At 41.3% G+C, this 24,796-nt stretch overlaps 1 protein-coding gene across 6 annotated transcripts in view; it reads right to left on the minus strand.

The window, feature by feature from the left end:
- The window catches only part of CWF19L2 (CWF19 like cell cycle control factor 2), a 348,561-nt gene that overhangs the window by 79,725 nt on the left and 244,040 nt on the right, over positions 1-24,796 (minus strand). For all 6 annotated transcript variants that reach the window (XM_033949144.1, XM_033949149.1, XM_033949147.1 and 3 more), the window contains one exon: positions 11,540-11,695. In XM_033949144.1, the coding sequence (XP_033805035.1) occupies positions 11,540-11,695 (156 nt within the window). The remainder of the gene's footprint in view (positions 1-11,539; positions 11,696-24,796) is intronic.

The following is a 24,796-nucleotide window of genomic DNA, read 5'->3' on the forward strand; positions in this document are numbered from 1 at the left end:
TACTAAGGGGCCCTTTTAAAAAGATGCTTTAAGCAGCTAATGTGGGGGTTTCAGTGTAAGCCTGTGCTATTGTCCGTTGCAATAAATTGGGAACCTTTATATTAAATTCTCCTGCATTAGCTGCCTAATGCAGGAGTAGGTGGGATCTCAGTGTGTCATAGGTGAGTGCAGATGTGCTAGTTAGCAACCGGGTGCTAGTTGTCATGATTAGGTTTACCATATGGAAGTAAAACCTGGATGTCTCAATCCATCCTCCTTTTTCTGGAGCCATCTGATAACCCTAGTCATGACTGCCATTAGAACAGCTGAACTTACCATCTACCTCAAGAGGAGGTAGAAAATGCAGCTACACTAATGACAGGCTAATAGGACAGTTGCCAATGTGGCTCAGATGATGCAGTGAACCCCTTGGCCTCTTGATTCCCCTTCTAAGTCATCCCCCCAACAACAGCAAAGCCTGAAACAAGTCCCTGCTCTTCCCAAGCCATAACCCCAATCCCCCAACTCAAACCTTGTTCCCCTCTAGTCAAACACCTTGACTCCCCTCACAAGCCCCCAACCCATTCAACAGAGAAGGTCCACTTCCATCACAGACAGACCACCCTCCTCCCAGCTACGCATGAGGGTCTGCAAAAGGGTTATGTCAGTTAAGGCAGCAGCAGTCCCTCTCTGCTGCTGCCTGAGTTAGCATCTCCTCCAAAATGGTGCCTAGCAGAAGATTCATTATATGACTGGATAACTCTTAAAGTAAACATCCTTTAACACTGGATCTGTGTTTTTTAAATATATATTTTCATATTAAGAGGGATACAGTGATGCAGGCTACAAAAAAATAAAATCAGAAAATACTCTAAGGGGTCCTTTTACTAAGATGCCATTACTTCTCTCCATCTTTCTCTCTCCCCCTTCTGATTCACGGTCTGTCATCTCTCTTTCCCTGCCTGCAGTTTAATAGCTTCTCCTCTCTCAATTCCCTTCCCACCCCCTCAAGTGTACTTTTAAATCAATTCTTCTCAAGCCTTCACAGCAGCTGCGATAATCACTTGCTACCTGTGACCTGCTCCAGAACTTTATCTCTGACCTAATCCTGCCCCTTCTGACACAACTTCCTGTTTCCACAGGGGTGGGAAGGGTCAGAAGGAATGCTCCAGAACAGGCTGCAGGCAGCAAGTATTGCTACTTCTGCTGGGATCTGAGATCACTTAATTTAAGCTGCATCTGGGAGGGGAGGGGGGAGGGTATTGGGGTAGGGAAGGGAATTGAGAGAGGGGGAGCAAGAAAACGGGAAGAGGGACCCAGTCAGTTTTGCAATGTGTTTAGAATGAATCTGTATATTGGTAAAAAGTGTGATGGAGTTCTCTCCTGGTATTTTTTAGCTATTGCTGGAAGCTTCAGCCTGACAAGTAAGCCAATGGTTCAGGACCCAGTGTTCAATACCCTTGCTAGAAGCTTTAGCATTACAATGTGTAAGTTATGACTGCATCCATATTCTATGCAATCTCTACCCCAGAACTACAAATGGGTCAAATAAAAAAGTATGTGCCTTCTTGTCACCACATGTACTTTTATACTTGGAACTCCTAGAGTGATTTTGTGATTTTATTTAAAAAAAAACCCAACCATTTATGCATGTAAAAAGACCTTTAAACAATATGTAACAAGACATTGCCAATTGTGTGAGGTATACAGAAATATGTAACTTTCTCTTTTTGTGGCTTCACCCAAATTGAAAAAGACAGGCTATAGTAATAGTAATGTAATGCCATGCCAGCGAGCTCCCGTATTTGGTTTATTCAGTTGTGCTTACTTTGAAAAAAAATAAATTCCAATAGCCAGCCTCATATTACAAGTTTTATAGCGTGCAACTACAGTAAATGGATTCTGGCATGTGTTTACAGGTTAAAACCTAAATTCAGAATCCCTAATTATAATTAATTGCTCCAGGTCTTGTAAGATATATTACTTCATCTTTTTGTGGCTATGTATTTTTTTCTAAGATTCAGCAAGAACTATATATAAAATTTAACATTTTAATGGATTAGGCAAAAAATATGAAAAGCCTGCAAATACATGTATTTGAACAATTTTGCTATGTACTTTTGGGGAGTAATTTTATAAAGTTTTCCTACTTGTAAAGCATGCATTGCATACAGAAAATGGCACTTAAAAATGCATGACTGAATATGCATATATAAGTATGCGAAAGTATTTAGGTGCATGCACACTGCGCATACACATTTCTGGGAGCTTTTGGGGTGGGGGCTGAATGGGTATCAAACATTCTATAAGGGCATAAATGGTAACATGGTTAATGCCAGCTCAAAAATGTGTGGTAGCAACTTTTTCTCTATATTAACTGAACAACTAGCAATCCTAAAATGCTGAGCATGCTCCCAATAGTTAACAAGAAGGTTTTATAGGAACCCTGTGTTTATTTTGGTTATTACCACACCTTAAAACCTTAGTGCACTTTAGCAAATAGGTGCCACAGGATACATGTGTATACACACATACCCCAAAAGTATATATATATATATATATATATACCTTCTTTGAAGCAAGTGTAAATATGTTTGAGAGTGTTTGCATACTATTAGGTGTCTTTGTTTGCTCATTTTATAAAGGTATGTTGTTGGCAATATTACCTTTAATTTAAAGTTTGCACTTTTATTCTACTTATTCCAATAAAGGTTCTAGACCAGGGGTGGGCAACTCCAGTCCTCGAGAGCCGGAATCCGGTTGGGTTTTCAGGATTTCCCCAATGAATATGCATTGAAAGCAGTGCATGCAAATAGATCTCATGCCTATTCATTGGGGAAATCCTGAAAACCCGACAGGATTCCGGCCCTCGAGGACCGCAGTTGCCCACCCCTGTTCTAGGCAGATTATAAAATAATAATATAACACAACCCACAAGCAGAAGACTGCTACAAAAGTGAGAAAGCCTACATCTTAAGATAGATAATTTTGGCAATAACTTGAAATGCTGCATATTAATGCTGTTTCCTTGACATTATATTAACTGGGGGGGGGGGGGGGGGGTTTAGGATTGCGCACCATCTTGATTGGCATTTTGTGATGTCAAGAATATTTTTTTGTTTTTTAATAAAACATCTCTCTTGTACTCAACACTGCCTATCCTAGGGTATTTGAAGCAAATGGGTGCCATTTAATCTCTAAGGCAGTTAGATTTTTAGGATTTCCCCAATGAATATGCATGAGCTATATTAGCATACAATGAAAGCAGTGCATGCAAATAGATCTCATGCATTTTCAATGGGGAAATCCTGAAAACCCAACTAGTCTGTGGCCCTCGAAGAGGGGCTTTGACACCCCTGCTCTAAAGTCTATATTGTGACAGGAATCCTGCTAGCCCTTCCATAGACATGAGGGAAGATCCTGTAAGCCCCATTAGAAAAGCTGTGAAGAGTATTGTGAAATATCCTGAAACCAGAAAACATCCTGTGCACAGCTTTAGTCAGGAGTCTGCCCCTTTAAGGAAGGCTAGGATTCAGGATGATAGCAGAAGTGCAGGGCCCTTTAAGAACTTGTCCGTCCCCCTCTCCTGCTGGGCTCTCTTGATGATCCCATGCTATGTAGCTGTGGAGCTCACGTTACATTTTGGATTCTTTAAAGATCTGTGCTTCCTGAGCCTTTCACAAGAGTTTGCCCGGTGAGTGTGGTCCCACTGTCTTGGTAGTTGGTGGCATGTTTCCCCTCTCCCGATAAGTCAGCAAATGTTTTTAAAAAATATTTTTGTTAATGCTTTCAAAGACTGTTTCACTTAAACTTAGCAAATACTTTTTGAGCCTCGATGGAGGTTTGTGCTGATGCTTCTTTCTTGGATTTCCCTCTACTTCCAACGCTGGATTCTTCCTCTTGGAAAAAGAACAATTGAAACATGATCTGTGTCGAGGAAGTAGAGGGGAGGTTTCAGAAGTATTTGGATTTTATCGTTATGGATGTGGAGTGTGTATGGATTATATTTTGATGCAGTTTTGTTTTTAATTTTGATTTTCACTGAAGACTTTTGGAGACTGGGGAACAAAATTTTGCTTGCCAGATAAGACAGAACACCATGGCACGTCAATCATTGCCTTCCTGATTAGGAGAGGATATCAGAGAAAACAGCTGAGATACATATTACTCTTATCTTTATACTCTGCTTATTCATATATAGAGGTAGGGAGGGCTTGTGCCATGATGCATATGTTTAACGTCTTTTTAGCCTCTCTATGGCATATTTGATGTTGATTTCACTGAGTATATATTTAATTATTTTGTTTATTTTTTTAAATGTTTTTTTGAATTTACTTGAATTCTCTTTTTTTTTGACCATATTGTTTTGAGAATTGAGTTGTAGACTTTTGTTTTTTAGATATTTTTTTTTTTCTCGATTGTATTTATTTATGCCAAGAACACCATTTCTTGAGCTTCCTTTGTCGGACAAGGGAAAGGCACAGCCAGAGCAGGCAGCTGAACGAGGGCTGGGAAGGAAGCCTGTCCTTCCAGCCCAGCAGGACACAGCACAAAGCAGTTCCCCTGCGGAGTCTACAGACTATGAGATGGAAGATCTAGCTGAAGGCAATATAGAGCCATTTACAGAGATCCAGCATGAGGAGTGTCCAATGGATTACACTGAGGATTTTGTTTTGCTTGACCTCGGTGAGGAACAGATGGTCTGTGAGTAGGCTGCAAAGCCAGAGAGTTTTTGAGGATTGAAGTTTCGTTTTTATATTTTTGCTCAAATCCTACCTGAGCATTTGTGCTGGTAACATTGTGGGGTGTGTCCAGCCATCCAGTGAACTGAGATACAAAAGATGCATTTTAGGTTTTTTTTTTCTTCTGAGCAGTGTGTGCACTTGATTGAGGCTTTGCTGAAGGTGAGGGAAGTAAAACCAAAGCCTGTCTTTGGGAGGGTGGTTAATACCTGTGGTGTACAGGCTATTTCCCTCCTGCCTGCTGGGAACCTGGTTCTACCCAAGCAGTGCCATAGCAAGAGCCAGTGTTTGTGCCTTGAAGATAGAAGTGTTTTGTTTTGGATACTGTTTGAAACTAAGAAAGGAACTGTTCTTGTTAGGCCAACTGAATTGGGCCAAAAGAAAAGCTTTTGTTTTCTAAATGTTGGATTTGATTCACTGCACTGTTTGTGCCTGGAAATTTCTTTTTGTGCTTAAGAGACTATGTGCTGGGTGTTGAACCCAAGAGGCTTACCTAGAGCTAAGGGTGGACATTATACTCAAAGTCCAAGTGTTTGGAACTAATGAACCTTTATGTTTTTTCCAATAAGAAATACAGTAATTGTTTGATTCAGGAATCTTTATTTTGGCTCGTGCCATACTGACCATTTTGTTTAAGTTTTTGGAAATACCATTAAGTGTTTTTGTGCAATAACCAAGAAGTCTCAGTGTGCAGTTTCTGGGAGGCACTGAGAGCTGTGTTCCACAACCTTCTTTCAACTCTGGGACAGGGATTCACAAGGGCAGATAAGCCTAGCTGGGATCCTGTCCCACAATATATCCTAAAAATGCTATTAAAATATTGGTGAACATCTCCATTAAGGGCCCAAAGAACTACCATCATCATCTGAGTTTTATTTTTCTGCTCACACAATGAAACGGTAGAGAGAGAAGCGGCGAGGAGAACTATGTTCACACCTTAGTGCCACACAACAAATGTGCTGCAATATTCTGCTCCATTTTCCATGCTCTCAAAAAAGTCCCCAGCAATTACAAAGTCAATCCAAGTTATCAGTAAAGCTTGCAACACTAATCTAAAATCCTCCAGTGCCAAATAAGGTTTTAGTTTTTGTAGCAAGTGAAGCCTTAAAAAAAAAAAAAAAAATCTTATTTCACAATCTCCTCAATTGGCAATTACATAGATAATGCTAGGTCAAGGATGACACGGACACAGCATACCTGAGAAAGCAGTGGAATTTCACTGACCCTAACTCAGATTTCTCTTATTCAGATAATTTGTCAATTGACTGCCGGACATCCATTTTTTAACATTACATTACATTAGTGATTTCTATTCCGCCATTACCTTGCGGTTCAAGGCGGATTACATAAGATTTATCAGGAGTTACAAGAATTGTAACTTTACATAAGAATTGTCATAGGAATTACATAGGAGTTATATAAGAATTGTCGGGAACTTGAGGCGATACATGTTGGGTAATTAGAAACATTTTAGATTTGAAAGGGGTAGTGAATGTGGTGGGTGGAGATTGGGAAGGAACTGGTTGTGTTAAATAGGTTTTATGTATTTTTTGAAGAGTAGGGTTTTAGTTTCTTTTTTGAAGGTTTTGTAGTCTGTGGTCGAAGACAGCAGATTGGTGATTTGTCTGTCTAGTTTTGCTGCTTTGGAGTCCATTAGATTGTCATATCGTTTTCTTCGTTTGACATCCATTTTTTAATCAGAAACAGACCAAACAACAGGTAGAAAAAAATTGGATATAATCAACATAGGTGAAACAATGGGGTCCTTTTACAAAGGCGCGGTAGCGGTTTAACGCGCTGAATACCGCGCGTTAAACCACCTGCCGCGCTAGTACCTAACGCCTCCATTGACGAGGCGTTAGGATTTTAGGCTGCCGAGGGGGTTAGCGCGTGATGAAATGTCCGACGTGCTAACCCCCGTAGCGCGCCTTGATAAAAGGAGCCCAATGTGTTCCTAAGTCAGATAAGTCTGCAGATAGGTGACAGTATAAATTGAACAATACAGTTGAAAAAGCTGAACCCTAAGGAACATTTGTCATTAGATGACTAGAAAAAAACATTATCCAACACAATTTCCCAGCTTTTCTCAACCAGAACTGAATTAAATCAATTAAGAATACTCCTAAATATTCCAATTGTTTTGAATGAGATAAGAAAACAGGATTTCATAGTACAATGTATTGCATGCTGAGGAAATGTCAAGAGAGACAAAGCAGAGCCTATAATCAAAGCCTTGATGAATCACATCAATGTTGTCTGGAATGTAAAGTCAGACAGTTGGAAAGACAATGGGTTAAAACTAGGGAGAAGATGACTTTGCGACTTGGGAAAGCTTGCAATATCATTATAAACAAAAGATAAAGTTGGAAAGAAAGCATTTTATTTCCTAGGAAAGATCTTTTGGGATTGGTGAGGTCCTTTAAACAGCCATCAGCACAAAACTATCCCATTCCGCTTACTGCCCAGGATCTTGCAGATTTTTCAGTCTAGGATAAATAAGATTGCAAAATCTGTACCTCGGGTAGATGTAGAGATAGTCGTTGCTCAAACAGAAAAAGCAGAAATCTCAAGGGATATTCCAGAAGACCATATTTGGAACTAATTTAGGTTGGTTGACGTACATGATGTTAAGATGATGTTATTATGAGTCTCTAAAAGGGGCTGCAGACTGGATCCTTGTGCTGTAGGTTTGCTAAGTTCATTGCTTCAATGGCTTACTAATTTGATAATTTTTTTATTACAACATGGCATTTATTTGAATGATATGGGAATAATTATGTTAAACCCCTTATTAAAAGGAGAATATCTGATCCCCAATAATCGAGAGAATTATTGACCAGTAGCAAATCTTCCAACCTTAACTAAAGTCATAGAAGCACTCTTGACATTGTAGGTTCAGGAATATTTAGTGTGTTTTGATTTGTTGGATTCTTTCAGTTAGAATTCCGTACACTCTATAGTACTGAAACAGTCCTTTTGGCCAGTGGCGTAACAAGGGTAGGAGACATCCCCCTGCACCACACTCGTGTCTTCCCTTCCCCCAATACCTCTTTAAATCTTCGCTAGTGTGAGCAGCTTCTCTGGCCTCATGCTTGCGCTGGTGTTGGCTTTCCCTCTGACCAAGAAGTGATTTCAGCGGGAAGTCAGGCCAGCGAAAGCAAGTCAGAGAAGTTGCTCACGCTGGCAAAGTTTTAAAGAGGTACAGGGGAGGGAGGCACAAGTTCGGCATGGGGGGGGGGCGGAGAGGTACTGGCGCCCCCACCAAGACAGCGCCTAGAGCATCTCCCCACCCCCACCTACTATGCCACTGCTTTTAGCACTTATATCTAAAGTGAGGAACTATTTTGACAAAAATATAGGAGTGCTGCTGATGCAACTGACTTATTTGCAGCATTCAATTTGGCTAACCATGATTTGCTTCTGGCTTTAATGGATGGAATTTGTGTAGGAGGGACTGTATGGAGAGGGATGTATGGAGAGGGATCTTAAGAGAAGATGTCTACAGGTTAGTTGGCGCGGGGGGGGGGGGGAGAGGGTTTCTCAGAACAGTGCCAGAAGACTCAAGGTGTTCCTCAGGGTTCCCCCTTTCCCCCTATTCTATTTAATTTATACTTGAGAGATTTAGGTTTATTAATTCAGAAGAGAGATGTTGAATATTTCTTCTACGCTAATGATATTGTTCTAATTTTTCCTGTATTATCTGATGTGTCATTAGTCAAGATCTTGATGAATGTTGTATTCATAAATGTTTTTAACTGGATGTCCCAACGTTTTCTTAAGTTAAATTTGGATAAGACAAATGTAATTTGGTTAAAACCACCACATTTAATATGACAGGGAGGGAAAGGAGATCAAGTCACCTCCATAGAAGGGGTGAGACTCTAACACAGATGTTAAACTTAAAAACGAAATTAAACTCCTGGGGGTTTAGTTATTTGTAGGTTTAACTATGGAAACTCAGGTTAATAATTTGATTAGAAAATTATGGTTTAAACTAAAATTGTTGCATAGAATGAAACATTTTTCGACAGAGGCCACAAGTTATTACTCAAATCTCTTATACTTACCGTATTTTCACGCATATAACGCGCGCGTTATACGCGTTTTTACCTACCGCGCATACCCCTCGCGCGCTATATGCGTGAGCGCGGTATACCAAAGTTTTAAAACATAGTTCCCACCCCGCCCGACGCCCGATTCACCCCCCCAGCAGGACCGCTCGCACCCCCACCCCGAACGACCGCTCGCACGCGCTCCCATCCGCACCCGCATCCACGATCGGAGCAAGAGGGAGCCCAAGCCCTCTTGCCCGGCCGACTCCCCGACGTCCGATACATCCCCCCCCCCCCGGCAGGACCACTCGCACCCCCACCCCGAACGACCGCTCGCACGCGCTCCCACCCACACCCGCATCCACGATCGGAGCAAGAGGGAGCCCAAGCCCTCTTGCCCGGCCGACTCCCCGACGTCCGATACATCCCCCCCCCCCCCGGCAGGACCACTCGCACCCCCACCCCGAACGACCGCCGACTTCCCGACAATATCGGGCCAGAAGGGAGCCCAAACCCTCCTGGCCACGGCGACCCCCTAACCCCACCCCGCACTACATTACGGGCAGGAGGGATCCCAGGCCCTCCTGCCCTCGACGCAAACCCCCCTCCCCCCCAAGAACCTCCGACCGCCTCCCAGCCGACCCGCGATCCCCCTGGCGACCCCCACGACCCCCCCACCCCCCTTCCCCGTACCTTTGGTAGTTGGGCCAGAAGGGAGCCCAAACCCTCCTGGCCACGGCGACCCCCTAACCCCACCCCGCACTACATTACGGGCAGGAGGGATCCCAGGCCCTCCTGCCCTCGACGCAAACCCCCCTCCCCCCCAAGAACCTCCGACCGCCCCCCAGCCGACCCGCGATCCCCCTGGCGACCCCCACGACCCCCCCACCCCCCTTCCCCGTACCTTTAGTAGTTGGCCGGACAGACGGGAGCCAAACCCGCCTGTCCGGCAGGCAGCCAACGAAGGAATGAGGCCGGATTGGCCCATCCATCCTAAAGCTCCGCCTACTGGTGGGGCCTAAGGCGCGTGGGCCAATCAGAATAGGCCCTGGAGCCTTAGGTCCCACCTGGGGGCGCGGCCTGAGGCACATGGGCCCAACCCGACCATGTGCCTCAGGCCGCGCCCCCAGGTGGGACCTAAGGCTCCAGGGCCTATTCTGATTGGCCCACGCGCCTTAGGTCCCACCAGTAGGCGGAGCTTTAGGATGGATGGGCCAATCCGGCCTCATTCCTTCGTTGGCTGCCTGCCGGACAGGCGGGTTTGGCTCCCGTCTGTCCGGCCAACTACTAAAGGTACGGGGAAGGGGGGTGGGGGGGTCGTGGGGGTCACCAGGGGGATCGCGGGTCGGCTGGGGGGCGGTCGGAGGTTCTTGGGGGGGAGGGGGGTTTGCGTCGAGGGCAGGAGGGCCTGGGATCCCTCCTGCCCGTAATGTAGTGCGGGGTGGGGTTAGGGGGTCGCCGTGGCCAGGAGGATTTGGGCTCCCTCCTGGCCCGATATTGTTGGGGAGTCGGCGGTCCTTCGGGGGGGGGGAGGGATGTATCGGACGTCGGGGGGGGGGCATCAGGCTTTCAGGATGGGGACAGACCTTCAAGGGGGGACAGTGCACGGAAGTCAGGGGGGGTGAACGGAGAGTCGGGACAGCGCACGGAAAGTCAGGGCGGGCGAAAGGAGCGTCGGGCAGCATGCGCGGTATACCCGTGAGCGCGGTATATCAAAGTTTTTGTGCAAATCATCCTGATTTCTGCGCGCTATATCCGTGTGCGCGTTTTATACGGGTGCGTGTTATTTGCGTGAAAATACGGTACTTCTTTGGACTACTGTAATATTTTCTCATTAGGACTTCCTGTTAAACAGATGAAACAACTACAGATTTTGCAGAATGTTGCTGCCAAACTCATACTGGGGGGTGGGGGTGTGTGGAATAGATACAATCATGCCATCCCGCTTTTACGAGAATTGCATTGGTTGCCAATTGAGGCAATAATCAAATTTAAAAGTCTGATTTTTATTTTTAAGATTTTATATGGGTTATGCCCAGGTTATATGACAGATATGATAACCGTGTATCAATCAATTAGGTACGTTCTTCCTGAGAACTGTGGCTGGTAATACCATCTTGCAAAGATTGTAGATTGCTCTCTTCTAGAAAGAGGCACAGTTCTGAAATACATTACCCAGTGAAATACGAAACCTATCTAAAATTGCATTGTATAGGAAAGCAATAAAAACATGGTTTGATTGAGTAGGGTGGATGTTATGGTTATATGTTAACTGTTGATAGAATATTCAGATATACATATTTTATTACTGTGACCCGCTTGGAACTTTTGTGGTTAAGCGGGATATAAATATGGAAATTAAATTATGGATCACCATATCTTAGAATTAAGGTTATTTTTTCCAATGTTGGATTCTTTCAAATTATTCCCTCCTCCTCCCAAATAAAAAAAAAAAGATTTAAAAAAAAGCTAATTTGCAATGAAAAATAATATACTTTGCAAAAAAGAGAAGGGTGTTCAGCCCTAATGTTTACCAGTTGCAAGCGATTGTGAATCACAGACTAGGAACATGGCACGGATTCCTGGAAAGGTATTATTCTATTGAAGCTTGCCATTTTTATTTATTTTGTCTGGCTTATGTCTTTATGCTGCCTTTCATGCTAGGATTTGAAATGAAAGTGATGTGTAACAGGCAAAACAGCTTTATACAATGTAACAGCAAAACTGTAGGAAAATAGAGCCAGCTGAAATCAAGCTGATAAATACCTTAAAATAGATGGGAGCCATATCCCCCACTTCCTTTGGGAGAGGGATGCACTCATACAACATATGATATCGCTTCTTCATATTCATATTTGTCTCAAGGAACACACAGTCTAATCCTTTGGTTTCAAACATTTTAACCAGGGCCTTTCTAAACGTCTGTGGAGAAATGGAGAATAATAATTTGAAAACTATAAATGTCAAAAATATTCTTCTTTTAATAGGGAAGAAAAATAGGTTAATATGTAGACCAGTAATAATATACACTAACATTTCTTATACATACTTTTTACTATCTAATCTCTTCTTAACTTCACAGCTTATTCCCTTCTAAAGACACTTTTGGATAACAACTGTCCTTTTAAGGGCAAAATTTAAATCAACTGCTACTTTTTACTCTAGCCTATTGTTTTTTCCTTTTATGTTGCACCTTTTCTATAATAATTCCCCGCTACCCTATTGTCTGAGGTAGTTCAGTATGTTTCATCAAAACCTTTTGTTATGTTCGGAAGTTATCTAGTATCCCTTGTTTTTATGTAACTTTATATTGTAAACCGCTTAGAAATCTGAATAAGCGGTCTAAAAATTTTTTTTTAATAAACTTGAAACTTGACTTGGTTTTCAAACACCACTTAGATGTTCAGTGCTGTGCTGGATGTCCAAGACCAGTTTAGTTTCATTTTTGGCAGAAGTGTATGTAATATACATGTATTCAATGCAAGTACTGTATATTTTTTTTAAGTACACATAAAAGGGAAGAGATGGGGTTTCCCAGGAGAGGAGTATTCTACTGTCTATATATTCTAGATGTGTATGTGCCAATATTTGGCATAGAGGGGTTAGAAGAAGAAAAACCAAAAGTGGGGATAGATAAATGGACTTCCAAAAGCAGAAGAAAATCACAGATGATGAAGGCCATAGTTCTCACATGCAGAGGACCCAACACAGCACTGTATTTCAGCAAGACAATTTGCCTGCCTCAGGGGCCAAAACAACTATGAAGAAAACCAAACATATATGTTAAAAATGAAAATAGAATAAGCTCCGATCCTGTATAGGGAAGAGCGCGGCCAAATCAGCCGAAGCCGGAGCAGAAAAGATGGGAGGGAGGAGAAGGAAAGCCAATCAACGACGGAAGCAGGGGCGAGGGGGTGGGGGTGGGGGGTTAGGAGAAGAGTGGGAAGCGGAAGGGAGGTCGCCCTTTCCAGACGGCGATATAACTTACAAAGGTATCTCTATATCTACATAGATAAATAATAAAACACATATATAAAAATGTAGTAATATATAAAAATGCTGCCAAATTACAAAAATACATAAAACTGTAAAGCTTAATATAAAAGGCTACACAAATAAATTAAAAATGAGGTTAATTATAGTGGAAGCATATCCGACAATAAAGGAAATGCTTAAATTATGCATATAAAATTTTTATGTTGCCAACTAATCTCTGCGAAGGTGACCTGCAGTGCTCAATTTCTTTATTATATATTGAGACTCGACACAATCTGCTTCAGGAGTCTGCATATTAGTTGAAAAGATTTCAGGGAGCATCACCTAAAATTATGACTGTAGAAATTTATTTTATCTTTAATTTTATATACAGGTTAGCGATGGATAGCTAGACGTAAATACGTAGCATGCTACTTTGTGTTTTATGGCTAATATTCACAACAGCAAAACCACGCACACTCTGTCATGATGTGTATATCAACTGTGAGAATATTAGCTGTTGTTTTTGCTTTCTTATTTTGGGAAGGTAATATCTCCTGTTTCTTTGTGACCAGCTAATCTTTATCAGCCATAAGCCAGAAAGTCGATAAAAATTTTCTATGAACTATGGACAACTTGCCTGCTAAAAAATAATATATAAATAAAATACACTCGTATGTATAAGTATTAGAGGTGCAGTGAAATTTAAATAAAACCACATTTGCAAAGCATGGGTCAACAGGAAAACATCAAGATGGGAAACTTCCCTCATGTCTGAATTCCGCGGGGACCTATTGGTTCATTTTTCCTTCAACTTTTTTACTGACAAACTCTTGCAATCAAACATGCCTACAATCCCTTTCTACTCAAGAGACTTATCACATATTATTAACTTCTTGGAAGATATGTAACATGATTTGGATGGCCTATTAGCAGAAATAGAAAAGTGGACTTGCAACAGAGGCCAGAGGAAAGCCAAACGGTTGAATGTCCAAATTTATTAGAAATCTCAGCAAGGCAACATAAAGAGAGTTTCGCCAAAGAGAGCGTCAGAGAATTTGCATATTAGCCAATATTGACATTGAGGCCCATATTCAGTAAACAGCACCCAAAGTTAGGCAGCAGTAAGTGCCCTACCATTGCCTAATTTAATTAGTTTAATCGGTGCACTAATTGGCTACATCAATTAAAAAACTATTTAAATGCAATTTAAAAAAAAATCAGAGGCACCTAAGGGCATGTCCAAAAAAGCCACCATTATCCTGCCTATGAGCCTTACGACGCCTAACACTACTGTAGGCGTGCTTAACATCGGAAGCGGAGTTAGGCATCGTAAGGCGCCTCTGTAGGTGTGATTCTCATGAAAGGTAGGTGCCAGAAATGTAGGCAGCCACCGATAACAGTGCTGCTTACAGAATCCAGGCCTGGGTCCTTATATACCAGTGGTCTCAAACACGCGGCCCGGGGGCCACATGCGGCCCGCCAGGTACTATTTTGAGGCCCTTGGTATATGTATCATAATCACAAAAGTAAAATAAAACAGTTTTTTGATCATATGCCTCTTTAACTATAAATTACAATATTATTATTAAGACTTAGCCAAAAGGAAAGATTTATAAACTATAAAGAGTTTTACCTCATGCAAAATTGTCATTTCTTTAATAAGACAGTAACTATTTTTTCTGAGGCCCTCCAAGTACCTACAAATCCAAAATGTGGCCCTGCAAAGGGTTTGAGTTTGAGACCACTGTTATATACTATCATTTTCCATGATAAGGCTTTGGAGATTGCTGTAGAAGCTTTAAAGAAATGTGAATGTTATAAGAAAATCTCTACAAATTTCACTGTCAACACCATCAATTGGTAGTTTGTGTGTGTCTGAATTTGAGAAAAATACCTTGTCACCATTTTATAGAGAAATTCACCATTTGAAAAAGATACATTATATGGAAAGGTACAGAAGATGATTTGTTAAAGATTTTGAGATGGACTAATGAATGTGATCCCAATTTGAAGTTCTAAATGAACTTTGATAGGAAAGAAATTCTGTTTGGGGATATTTTGATTAACCCTCTCTTTTATGAAGCCGCGTTAGGTCTATTTTTTATTGCCGGCCACGGTGGTATTAGTTCCGACCCTCATAGGAATTCTATGAGCATCGGAACTAAAACCACCTTGGCCAGCGATAAAAAATCCTAATGCAGCTTCATAAAAGGGGAGCTAAAATTGTTGATTAGAAGTTTGAAACTAGTATTTATAGAAAACTGATAAGACGTGAACAAACTGTTATACTACACAAGTTGTCGTAGCAAATCTATGAAAGAAAATTTGTCATTTAGTCAATTTTTGATGCTTAAGTGGTTGTGCTCTAAAAAGGATTATTTTTTTTAGAAATGCAGAAGCACTTTTTGGAAAGAGGATATCAAATTAAGGGAGAAATTCGTCAAGCAATATTAGGGCTTTACGTTGCAGTAAATGGCCCTTACCATGACAAACAGCCCTAAAGCTGCAGGGCCAAAAATAGCGTAGCATCCCCATTATTACACTAATCGCCTAACCCGACTTGTGGTTTAGTTTCATTTACAGTTGACTTTTCATTTTAGAAGTATCACCTCTTTAAAACAAATAATGTTCATGGCCCAACAAGTTTTTATAAATATTGTTGGTTTACATCAGTCCTCAATGTGCTACAGAAAATATTAAAGGATATTTAAATTATGTTTACTTACTTTACTCATTAGGAGGCTACTGTTTTTAATAAATTGACAAATTGGTGTTAATGATTATTTCTGAAGTTTTATTTTCCATTTTGTTAAGAAGACTAAATTTAAACAATTCTAATAAATAAATCCACAGGACACAATGTCCACAGGCATGCACATAGAAGTCCCTCACCTCAGGAAGCTGGCTTCAGCTCAGCAAATGAGTTAAATCATCAACACTCAGTTTTGCCTCACTTTTTTAAAACCACTAACTGTAGCTCACGCAGTGATGCAAGCTTATATTTGTGCAAATGAACATATCTGGCCCCCTCATCCTACACAGCTCCAAAATGCACTATTTTTTTTTTTTTTTTTAGGACAACCCCCTCCTCAGATGTGATACATGGGGAATCCAAAGATTTTCTTTATGAAATTTATACTCCACATAGCAATAAACACTGTTCAAGGTGGCTTACAACGAAAACATAAATAATAGAAACAGACACACATAATAACAAGGAAGAAAATTGCTCATCACAGAAGACAAAACCCAGAAACCATACTCATGCACCAAAGACTTTGGGAAATCCCGGGACTCCCCATCGCCTACGGCCAACTTTCCCTTCACGGTCACCGGGGAATCCCTCCTGCTGGTACATGAATCCAACCCCTACAAGGGTTCCCCTGCACATGGTCACAAGCAAAAACAACAAACGCCGGCCGCATTGAGACCTCGGCAGGAGCACACTGAGCACTTCTTAGGCCGAGAAGTGCTCATTGTGAACCACGAGGCAGGCTCAATTCAGACACTGGTTAGCTAGACGGGAAAAATATTAATGAATGAAAAGACTTTCCTTCAGACTGGCATTAATAAAACTCAATGGCTCTGCCTCAGGTTGTTGTTTTTTGGGTTGTTTTTTTTTACTTTTAAGTTTTAAAGGAGCAAACTCCACTGGTTTGCCAAGCTGTAGTCAGTGCCCACAGGCAAAGTGTACAGCAAAGGCATCACTAAATAAAAATTGGGGAGGTGAGGGAATGGGGGGAGGGACTCGGCCTCTAGAGTGTGGTACCCTTGAGGTTTAAGGCTTCCCCCCCCCAGGACCCAAGATCAATCCGGGCAATAAAAAGTCCAGAAAAGGCCCCTGTCCATCTTCTCCAATAGTCCCTAAGGCAGGGGTGGCAAACTCAATCACATAAGGGGCCGAAATCTGAAAAAAAGGCTATGTCCTGTGCCAAATTTTTTTTTTTAGATACTTAGGGGTCCTTTTATTAAGGTACATTATCTGATTTAGTACGCACTAAATGCGCACCTTAATAAAAGGACCCCTTAGTAGAAGTATAGGGTTACAACCTCTCCAACCTCACGCCGGCTCTGTGATGTAAACAAAATAAAGACTTTTCCTCTCTCTTTTAGGTCCTTGTTCACGCTCGCTGTCTAACACCAGCTCTCCTTCTTTCTTCTTCCCTTTCTTTTCTGGAGTCTGAGGAATGGATTAAGCAGTGCCAAGCTCATTTCGTCTTCTGCTTGCCCCATGCAGCAGTGTGTGTATATGAAAGCTTCCCAGCACTGGGGATCAGAAGGGCAGTGGAAGATATTTCTCTGTCTGCTTGGGATCCGATTCTGCAGGTTCACGCCAAATCATCTGTAGGTTCACACGGCCTGCAGAGGATCGCTCATCGGCAGTAGCGATCATAGCAGGCCGCTGTAGCTTCAGCTGCACATTCCCTCTGGCGCGGTCCCGCCCGCAGTCCCATATAGCAGAGATGGGGCGAGACCACGCCAGAGGGAACGTGCAGCTGAGGCTATGGCGACCTGCTAGGATCGCTACTGTCAACAGCATCATCTGCAGGCCGCGCAAACCTACAAATGATGAGGCACGAACCTACAAATTATGCGGCGCTTGTACTGGAGGGTCAGCTTTGGGAGAAATTTGAAACTGGCTAGTGGGCCAAATTTGGCCCGCGGGCCAGAGTTTGACATGTTTGCCCTAAGGCAAGGCCTAGAAAATAGAACAGAACTGCGTAGGCTTACTTCTTCCACCTGCTAGAGACTGAGAACAGACTGATTCTAAGAGGGACTGCACAGCCCACTTCCGTTACAGTTCAGTTTGTTCTCAGTCTCCACCTGCTGACAGAGGAGCATAAACCCATTTGTCTGTGACAGTCTGAAGGGACACTAAAGAAACAAATGAGATTTCAAATATTTTTGAAACTTTACAATACTCTACATTATTTATATTCTGCAATGTCTACCCCTGTGGTTCAATGCAAATTACAAAAGATATGAACAGGCTCTACTCTTTAACAAAATCTAGGTGACTTGTACTCTAGAACAGGGATCTCAAAGTCCCTCCTTGAGGGCCGCATTCCAGTCAGGTTTTCCCCAATAAATATGCATGAGATCTATGTGCATGCACTGCTTTCAATGCATATTCATTGGGGAAATCCTGAAAACCTGACTGGATTGCGGCCCTCAAGGAGGGATTTTGAGATCCCTGCTCTAGAACATCCCAGAACATGCTGGGAAATAACTCTCAGCTGCAAAAGATTTCTATAAGATTAAGGCTAAAGATGAAACCACAGGTAGGTCCTAATTAAATGTCTCCCTAAATAACGTTCTGCTTTACTAAAAATAACTCTCTCAATAACAAAATAGAATATATTGTTTTTAAACTTATTGATGCCCAGAGCAAAAACATGGGAGGTATCCCTCAATCTTGAGCCCATCTCATCCTCTTAATTCCTATTTTCCTATTTTTATTTATACCTAACGCTCTTCCCATCAACTCCCACCTATCTAGCTCTTTATACTCACGCACCTCCCTCCTCCTAAACTTTTCCTATAGTCACCACTTCTCACTCCTCCTTTTCCCTTCCCCCTATTGTCATATTTACTGAATCTACTTCCTTCTATCCACCCTCCCATAGGTTCCTCCTGGTTTTATTTTTTCCCCTCCTGAGATCTCTCTCGCCTATTCAGTGCACTTTCTCTACTAAGCCTGCAATGTTCATTTTTCAACTTTTGGGTGTTCACCTTATCTTCCTTTTTGAGCCCTTCCTGGGTCCTCTGCTTTTACCTCCCTCCACCAATCCTTTATCATTCCCTTCTGATTCTACTCACTCCTACCCTTCATACTTACCATATATCCATTTTATTCTGTCCCCTTCCTAGCTTCCTCTTCCCTACCCCCTTACCCTATTTTGCTGACTGGTCTTGGTCACAATAGAAACTTTCACCAGCAGCAGCAACTGAAAAGAAAATCATCATGGGGACTGAAAGCATGTCGCTCTCAGACCCTTCTGCAGCCATGACCTTCTCACAGGTTCCTTAGTAACAGGAACCTTGCAAGAGGTAGGGCTACTGCTAAACCTTGACTATTGACAATCAGGTTTACCCCACTTTTCAGGATCAAGTTTTTATTAAAATTTGATTTAGCTTATCCAACTTCTAAGCGAGATACAGATTAAAATATGGGGGAAACATAAAATTTTTTTAAAACGCCAGTAATAATATTTAAAAAAAGAGCAAAAAACAATATTAATCAAATGGCGTAACTAGACAAGGACATCAGCTAAAACATTACAGGAAACAGAAGGAAAGTGGGGAAGAAATATAATTGAAAAAGGATACAAAACAAACAAGGTAGGAACGATAGGTAAGGGGCGCTGAAACTTGCTTCTTTAAATGAGAAACTAAAATGAAATTTGGGTTTAAATGGTGAAAGCATCCTTAAATAAATAGCTCTTAAGTTAGATGTATTTTATATGTGCTTACATAGTTATGTTTTTATATTATGACTATAGCAAGAGGCAGTCTATCAAATGAACTCAATCAGCTGCGACACTGGGCAATCTTCTGGAAAGAATGGGGGGAATGGAGAGTCAGAGGAAGGATATCTGGCTGTCTACAAGGTGATTCATTATATTCCAATTTGATTGTGCTGCAGCTCACAGGTCCTGTGCTAGTTTTTACTCTAATTGCCATCCTTTGGAAATCTCGGCAGTGAGACAACCTGGGACAGAGTGCTCCTTTTACCTTTGGGCAGGCCTGGGGGAACTCAGTTGTTCTTACTAACATATTCTCTCATTCTCTCTCTCAAGTAAAAATAAAGCAAACAAGGAATACTACAATATGAAAATAAAGATACTGCCACTTTAGATTGCCTCCACAGGGAACTGTCGGCTGTATTATGATTCATTTCAGGTATTGGGAGTTCAAATAAGTCCTTTGTGGATAAATGCTTAAATAGCCTCCAGCATTTTGTCAGAGACTGAACTTACAAGGCCTTCAAACTTTATTCAGCAAAATCATTACTACCAGAAAACACTCAGAAAAGTTAGCAGAGAAATAAAACTGAAGTGAGAAAAGTTTTCAAGAGACCTTAAAAACTCAGAAGAAAACTAGGATCACCTAATGTTTCTTTAAACAGGTTGAACTTATACAGCTGAAACAACACTGAACAAAGAGTTCAGCACTTATATAAGAGCATAAATTCCAGGCTGAAGTTGAGAAATTATAGTATGAAGACAGGAGATCCAAGATGACCACAAGTACCTAACATGCTGTACTTTCTCCTCACTTTCCTTGAGATTTTTCTTTAGCAATGCCTAAGCGCAGAGGTAAGGCCTTGGCTTGGACTTCTCAGCAGCAACAAACTCCTGTGCATGGCCCGATAGAATCAGGTCTTCTATTATATCGGAGAGCAGCACGTTTCTGATGCGGGGAGGAGGAGGATAGTCCTTGGCTTCTTCTTGGGTGCGAAGTGACTCTTAGCCCCAATCGGAGATCACACCCTCTATAGAATGTTGCATCTTTGTCCAATTGAGTTGAGAATTTAGAGAGATATGTCCATGACCCAGAATATACAATCTATAATTATTATAGATATTAATGTGAATCTCTCAAAAAATACTCAAGATCATTGTTTCTTGAATTTTCCTCAGCTGTTTACTACTATGGATATGCTGATGAGACATTTAAAGGACATTGGGGGAATATTAAAGAACTTTACCACCTTTTTCTCAGGTTTATTTACCATCAAATATATCTAAATTGCAGAAATTTTGGCTCAAAATGCATCTATTATGGATGTTTCTGCTATTTTGGTCTGAGTCTTCAAACACTGAATTCACCATTCTGACTACTTTAATACCCGACAAAGACTGGTTGATGAGGTTGTACTTTAAAAATAGAGGAAAACTGCTTTTGTGATTAAACATAAGTATTTTTCCAGATGTCTCTAGAGCAGTGGTTCCCAACCCTGTCCTGGAGGAACACCAGGCCAATTGGGTTTTCAGGCTAGCCCTAATGAATATGCATGAAGCAAATTTGCATGCCTATCACTTCCATCATATGCAAATCTCTCTCATGCATATTCATTAGGGCTAGCCTGAAAACCCGATTGGCCTGGTGTTCCTCCAGGACAGGGTTGGGAATCACTGCTCTAGAGATACTTACAGATGTCACAAACAAGCTTTGCTTTTGAAACCAGGGGTACTTCAGATTGGGGCTACTTTCTTTTTAAGATATCCCTTTAAGTATATTGTTAGACACCAAACCCTTAAAAACTAGTTTTTTCAACCCTTAGTGCTTTCCTGGCAGCAAATTGTTTATCTATGAAGCCTTTGTTGGCTTTCCAAGTAAAGTTCTCCTTAATTCTACATTGAAGTCCATTTCAACATGTCAGATTACTATATTACTTAATGTTTCTTCTTTATTAATATATTCTCCTCTATTTAGGGCTCCTTTTACGAAGCCGCGTTAGCGGTTTAACATGAGTAATAGCACGCGCTAAACTGCCGGCTGCGCTAGCCGCTACTGCCTCCTCTTGAGCAGACGGTAGTTTCTCGGCTAGCGCGGGGGTTAGTGCGTGATAAAAAGTCGCGTGCGATAAAGCTGCTAATGCGGCTTAGTAAAAAGAGCCCTAAGTCTTTGATCCACTATTTGTGGACTTGAGTGATGCATTTCCTTTATATTGAATGATTTTGATAATGATTTCTTTATAGATCACTTTTCTGTATAAGAATCTATTTCTTGGTTTATATTGAGAATGTTATAAATGTAAAAAGAATAAAAATAGTAGGATAACAGCAGAAAGAGCGAGAAGATTGGATAGAACCCAGTCGGGTTTCCAGGATTTCCCCAATGAATATGCATGAGATCCATGTGCATGCACTGCTTTCAATGCATATTCATTGGGGAAATCTTGAAAACCCGACTGGATTGCGGCCCTAACTAGATGAATGCTAGTAATCAAGCTAACAATCAGCTCTCATCTAGTTCACAGTTTCCCAAACAATGCACCATGGCATACTCAGTGGCATAATGAGGGAAGTTTGAACTTGGGGTGGATGCGCCCAGCATCACCACGTTATTCACCCCCCAGCACTCTTCCCCTCGGCATCGCTGCACCATGTGCCCTCTCTTGCACCTTTTCCCACAGCCCTCCCCTCATACTTTTTCAAATCTTTGCCAGCTGCAAGCAGCATCTTATACCTGCTGCTTGTGCCAGTTCCATCCTTCCCTGTGATGTCACTTCCTAGTCCCCACCAACAGGAATTGAAGTCAGAGGGAGGGATGAGACAACGAAAGCAGCAGGTAAGAGATGCTGCTCGTGGCTTGTGAATTTTTGAGGAGATAAGGGGGGGAGAAGAAAGGTGCCAGCTCTCTCACCCCCTCCCTACACCAGTGGGCACACTGGTATGCCTTCAGGTCTGATCAGGTGTGACATGAAAAAGAGTCACCACTGCCTGATGCATAGATTCATATCAGTTATAACAATTCTGCTTTCAGCATCACACAAGACATCACCAGTGGCTCTTAAACATGCAGGAGTTTCTTTCTGAGCATCTGTAGTGACGTGTGCTATGCTGTCTCCTTCCCAAACACAGCATAGCCTTGGGGTATAGGAATTAACATGCTGTCTCTAGGGTACAGGTAGCCACACCCTTCATTGTGCAGAACATACATTCCACATAGCACTTCCTTATTTCCCCCCTCTTGTGTATCCATCTTTGAGTCCCTTTCAACCTATCCTGGGACTTTCAGTGCTTCCCTTCTTGCTATACTAGTTCTCTCTATGTCCATAAGTGCCTGGTCTACAAATGTTATTATGCTACAGAACAGTTTTTTAAAAATAGGTTAGTATCGGAATTGAAATGGTTGGTAATCACTAGTCTAAGTGAATATGTAAGAATTAAGATTTTCGTGGGGGCAGTTTCCTTACTATCTAAAAAAATTATCTGTTGTTTCAAACTATTGCACAGTAGCTTCCATTCCTTTTTTTGTGAAGGTCATAGAGAGTATATAAGCAATACCTAGATTATTATAATAATATTTTACATCAATCACAGTCTGGATTCAGAAAGAATTGTTGCACCGTGACAGCATTGGGAACCTTGGTCTTTGTGACTCTGTACAGCGTTGCGTGCGTCTGGTAGCGCTATAGAAATAATTAATAGTAGTAGTAGAAATCAGATCACGGATAGAATTAAGGACTCAAGTACTGTTGGTTTAGTTTGATTTGGCAACAGCATTTGATGTCATGTATTACAGATTACTATTACAATGGTTGGAAATAATAGGCATTATAGGAGTGGTATTAAATTGGTTTGGGGGAGGTTTACGTCTAGATCTAATATACAGAATTGATTCTTAATCAGTGTGCCCTGAAACACTGGAATATAAACAAGAAGTGTCAGGTGGGTCACCAAAAATTTGATAAATTCGACAAAGCCTATGCTTCACCTAACAACTACCTGCCTACAAGCTGGTAAGAGCAAAGACCCAGAGAAGGCAGGTACTCAAAATCTCCATTAGCTGGTTTCTATTTCCAATTCCCTACTACCTCCAATGATACTACCACCAGCCCCAACTAGAAATGTTGCAGATCTGATGTTCATTGGTTCTGCTTTTTTACATAGTTTCTGGATTGCATATTTGTTTTGTGTTACTCTGCAGTACAGGAATTTTATGTTGCTGATATTGAGGTGCTTTTTGACTTTCTACTTTTTTTTACTGACTTTCAAATCTAGAACAGTGCTTTCAAATTATACATACAATTATCATCAGAGATAGCACTTACAATCAATCAGAAATTAATACAAAATAATTATCCCCTCCCTCCCTTCCTCCCACCCTAGTTTGAGAACAAAAAGAAAGGCTTTAAATTATGCATGAAATTAAGGGCTCCTTTTACGAAGCCACGTTAGCGGTTTAACGCACATAATATCGTGCGCTAATTTGCCGGCCACGCTAGCCACTACCGCCTCCTCTTGAGCAGGCTATAGTTTTTTTGCTAGCACGGGGATTAGTGCGTGCTAAAAAGGTGTGTACGATAAAGCCGCTAACGCAGCTTCGTAAAAGGAGCCCTAAAATCCCAGACAACACAATTAATTTCTCCAGTCATCAGTGAAAACATCCCACTTTCACCAGTTACAACTACAAAAATTTTAGGTGTCCTTATAGATAATAAGCTAACATTTCGACCACAAATAAGCGCATTAGTTAAAAACTGTTTTTATAAATTAAGAATGATTCGATCATTGGCCCCTCTTCTTGATATTAGTTCCCTTAACGTTCTGATCCATTCACTCATATCAAAAATAGACTACTACTAGACTACTAACTCACTTTTAAAAGGAATCTATCATAAGGACTTAAAACGTCTGCTGCTTATTCAAAACACGGCCATTAAGATAATCACGGGAGCAAAGAAATATGATCATGTTACCCCTCTGCTTCAAAATGCCCACTGGTTGCCGGTCTCACATAGGGTAACATATAAAATCGCCCTTCTGACATTCAAAACTATGCAGACTAATACCCCAGCTTTCATAGATAGATTATTGATTCCATACGACCCACCGAGGTCTTTAAGATCTATATCTCAATTTAACCTTAACATTCCTTCTCTAAAAATTATTGGCACACGCCGCACCTCCACTTTTTCTATTACAGCCCCTACAATCTGGAATGCTCTTCCGCTTTACTTAAAAATGGAAAAAAACTTAAAAAATTTTAAAAGCAACTTAAAATGCTTTCTTTTTAAAGATGCTTTTAACTGAAATATTGTATTTTAGATGTTAATTTATACCTGTTCTTTAAATTACATCTATTTCCCCATTCCCTTTTGTGTTTACCTTAAATGTTTCTCCCATTTACTTTATCAATTGTATTTCTCCCCCCCTTTCCTACTTGTGTCGATTGCTTGTTAGTCTATAATAACCTAGTACGTTTTGTTGTCAGCCTTGCAGTTTATAGAAAGTATGTTTTTTACATTTTTTGTTGATCTGTTATTTTATATTCTGTACAACGCTTTGAAGAAACGAAAAAGCGTTTAATCAA

The sequence above is a fragment of the Geotrypetes seraphini genome, chromosome 6 (genome assembly GCF_902459505.1).
Source record: "Geotrypetes seraphini chromosome 6, aGeoSer1.1, whole genome shotgun sequence".
Lineage (NCBI taxonomy): Eukaryota > Metazoa > Chordata > Amphibia > Gymnophiona > Dermophiidae > Geotrypetes > Geotrypetes seraphini.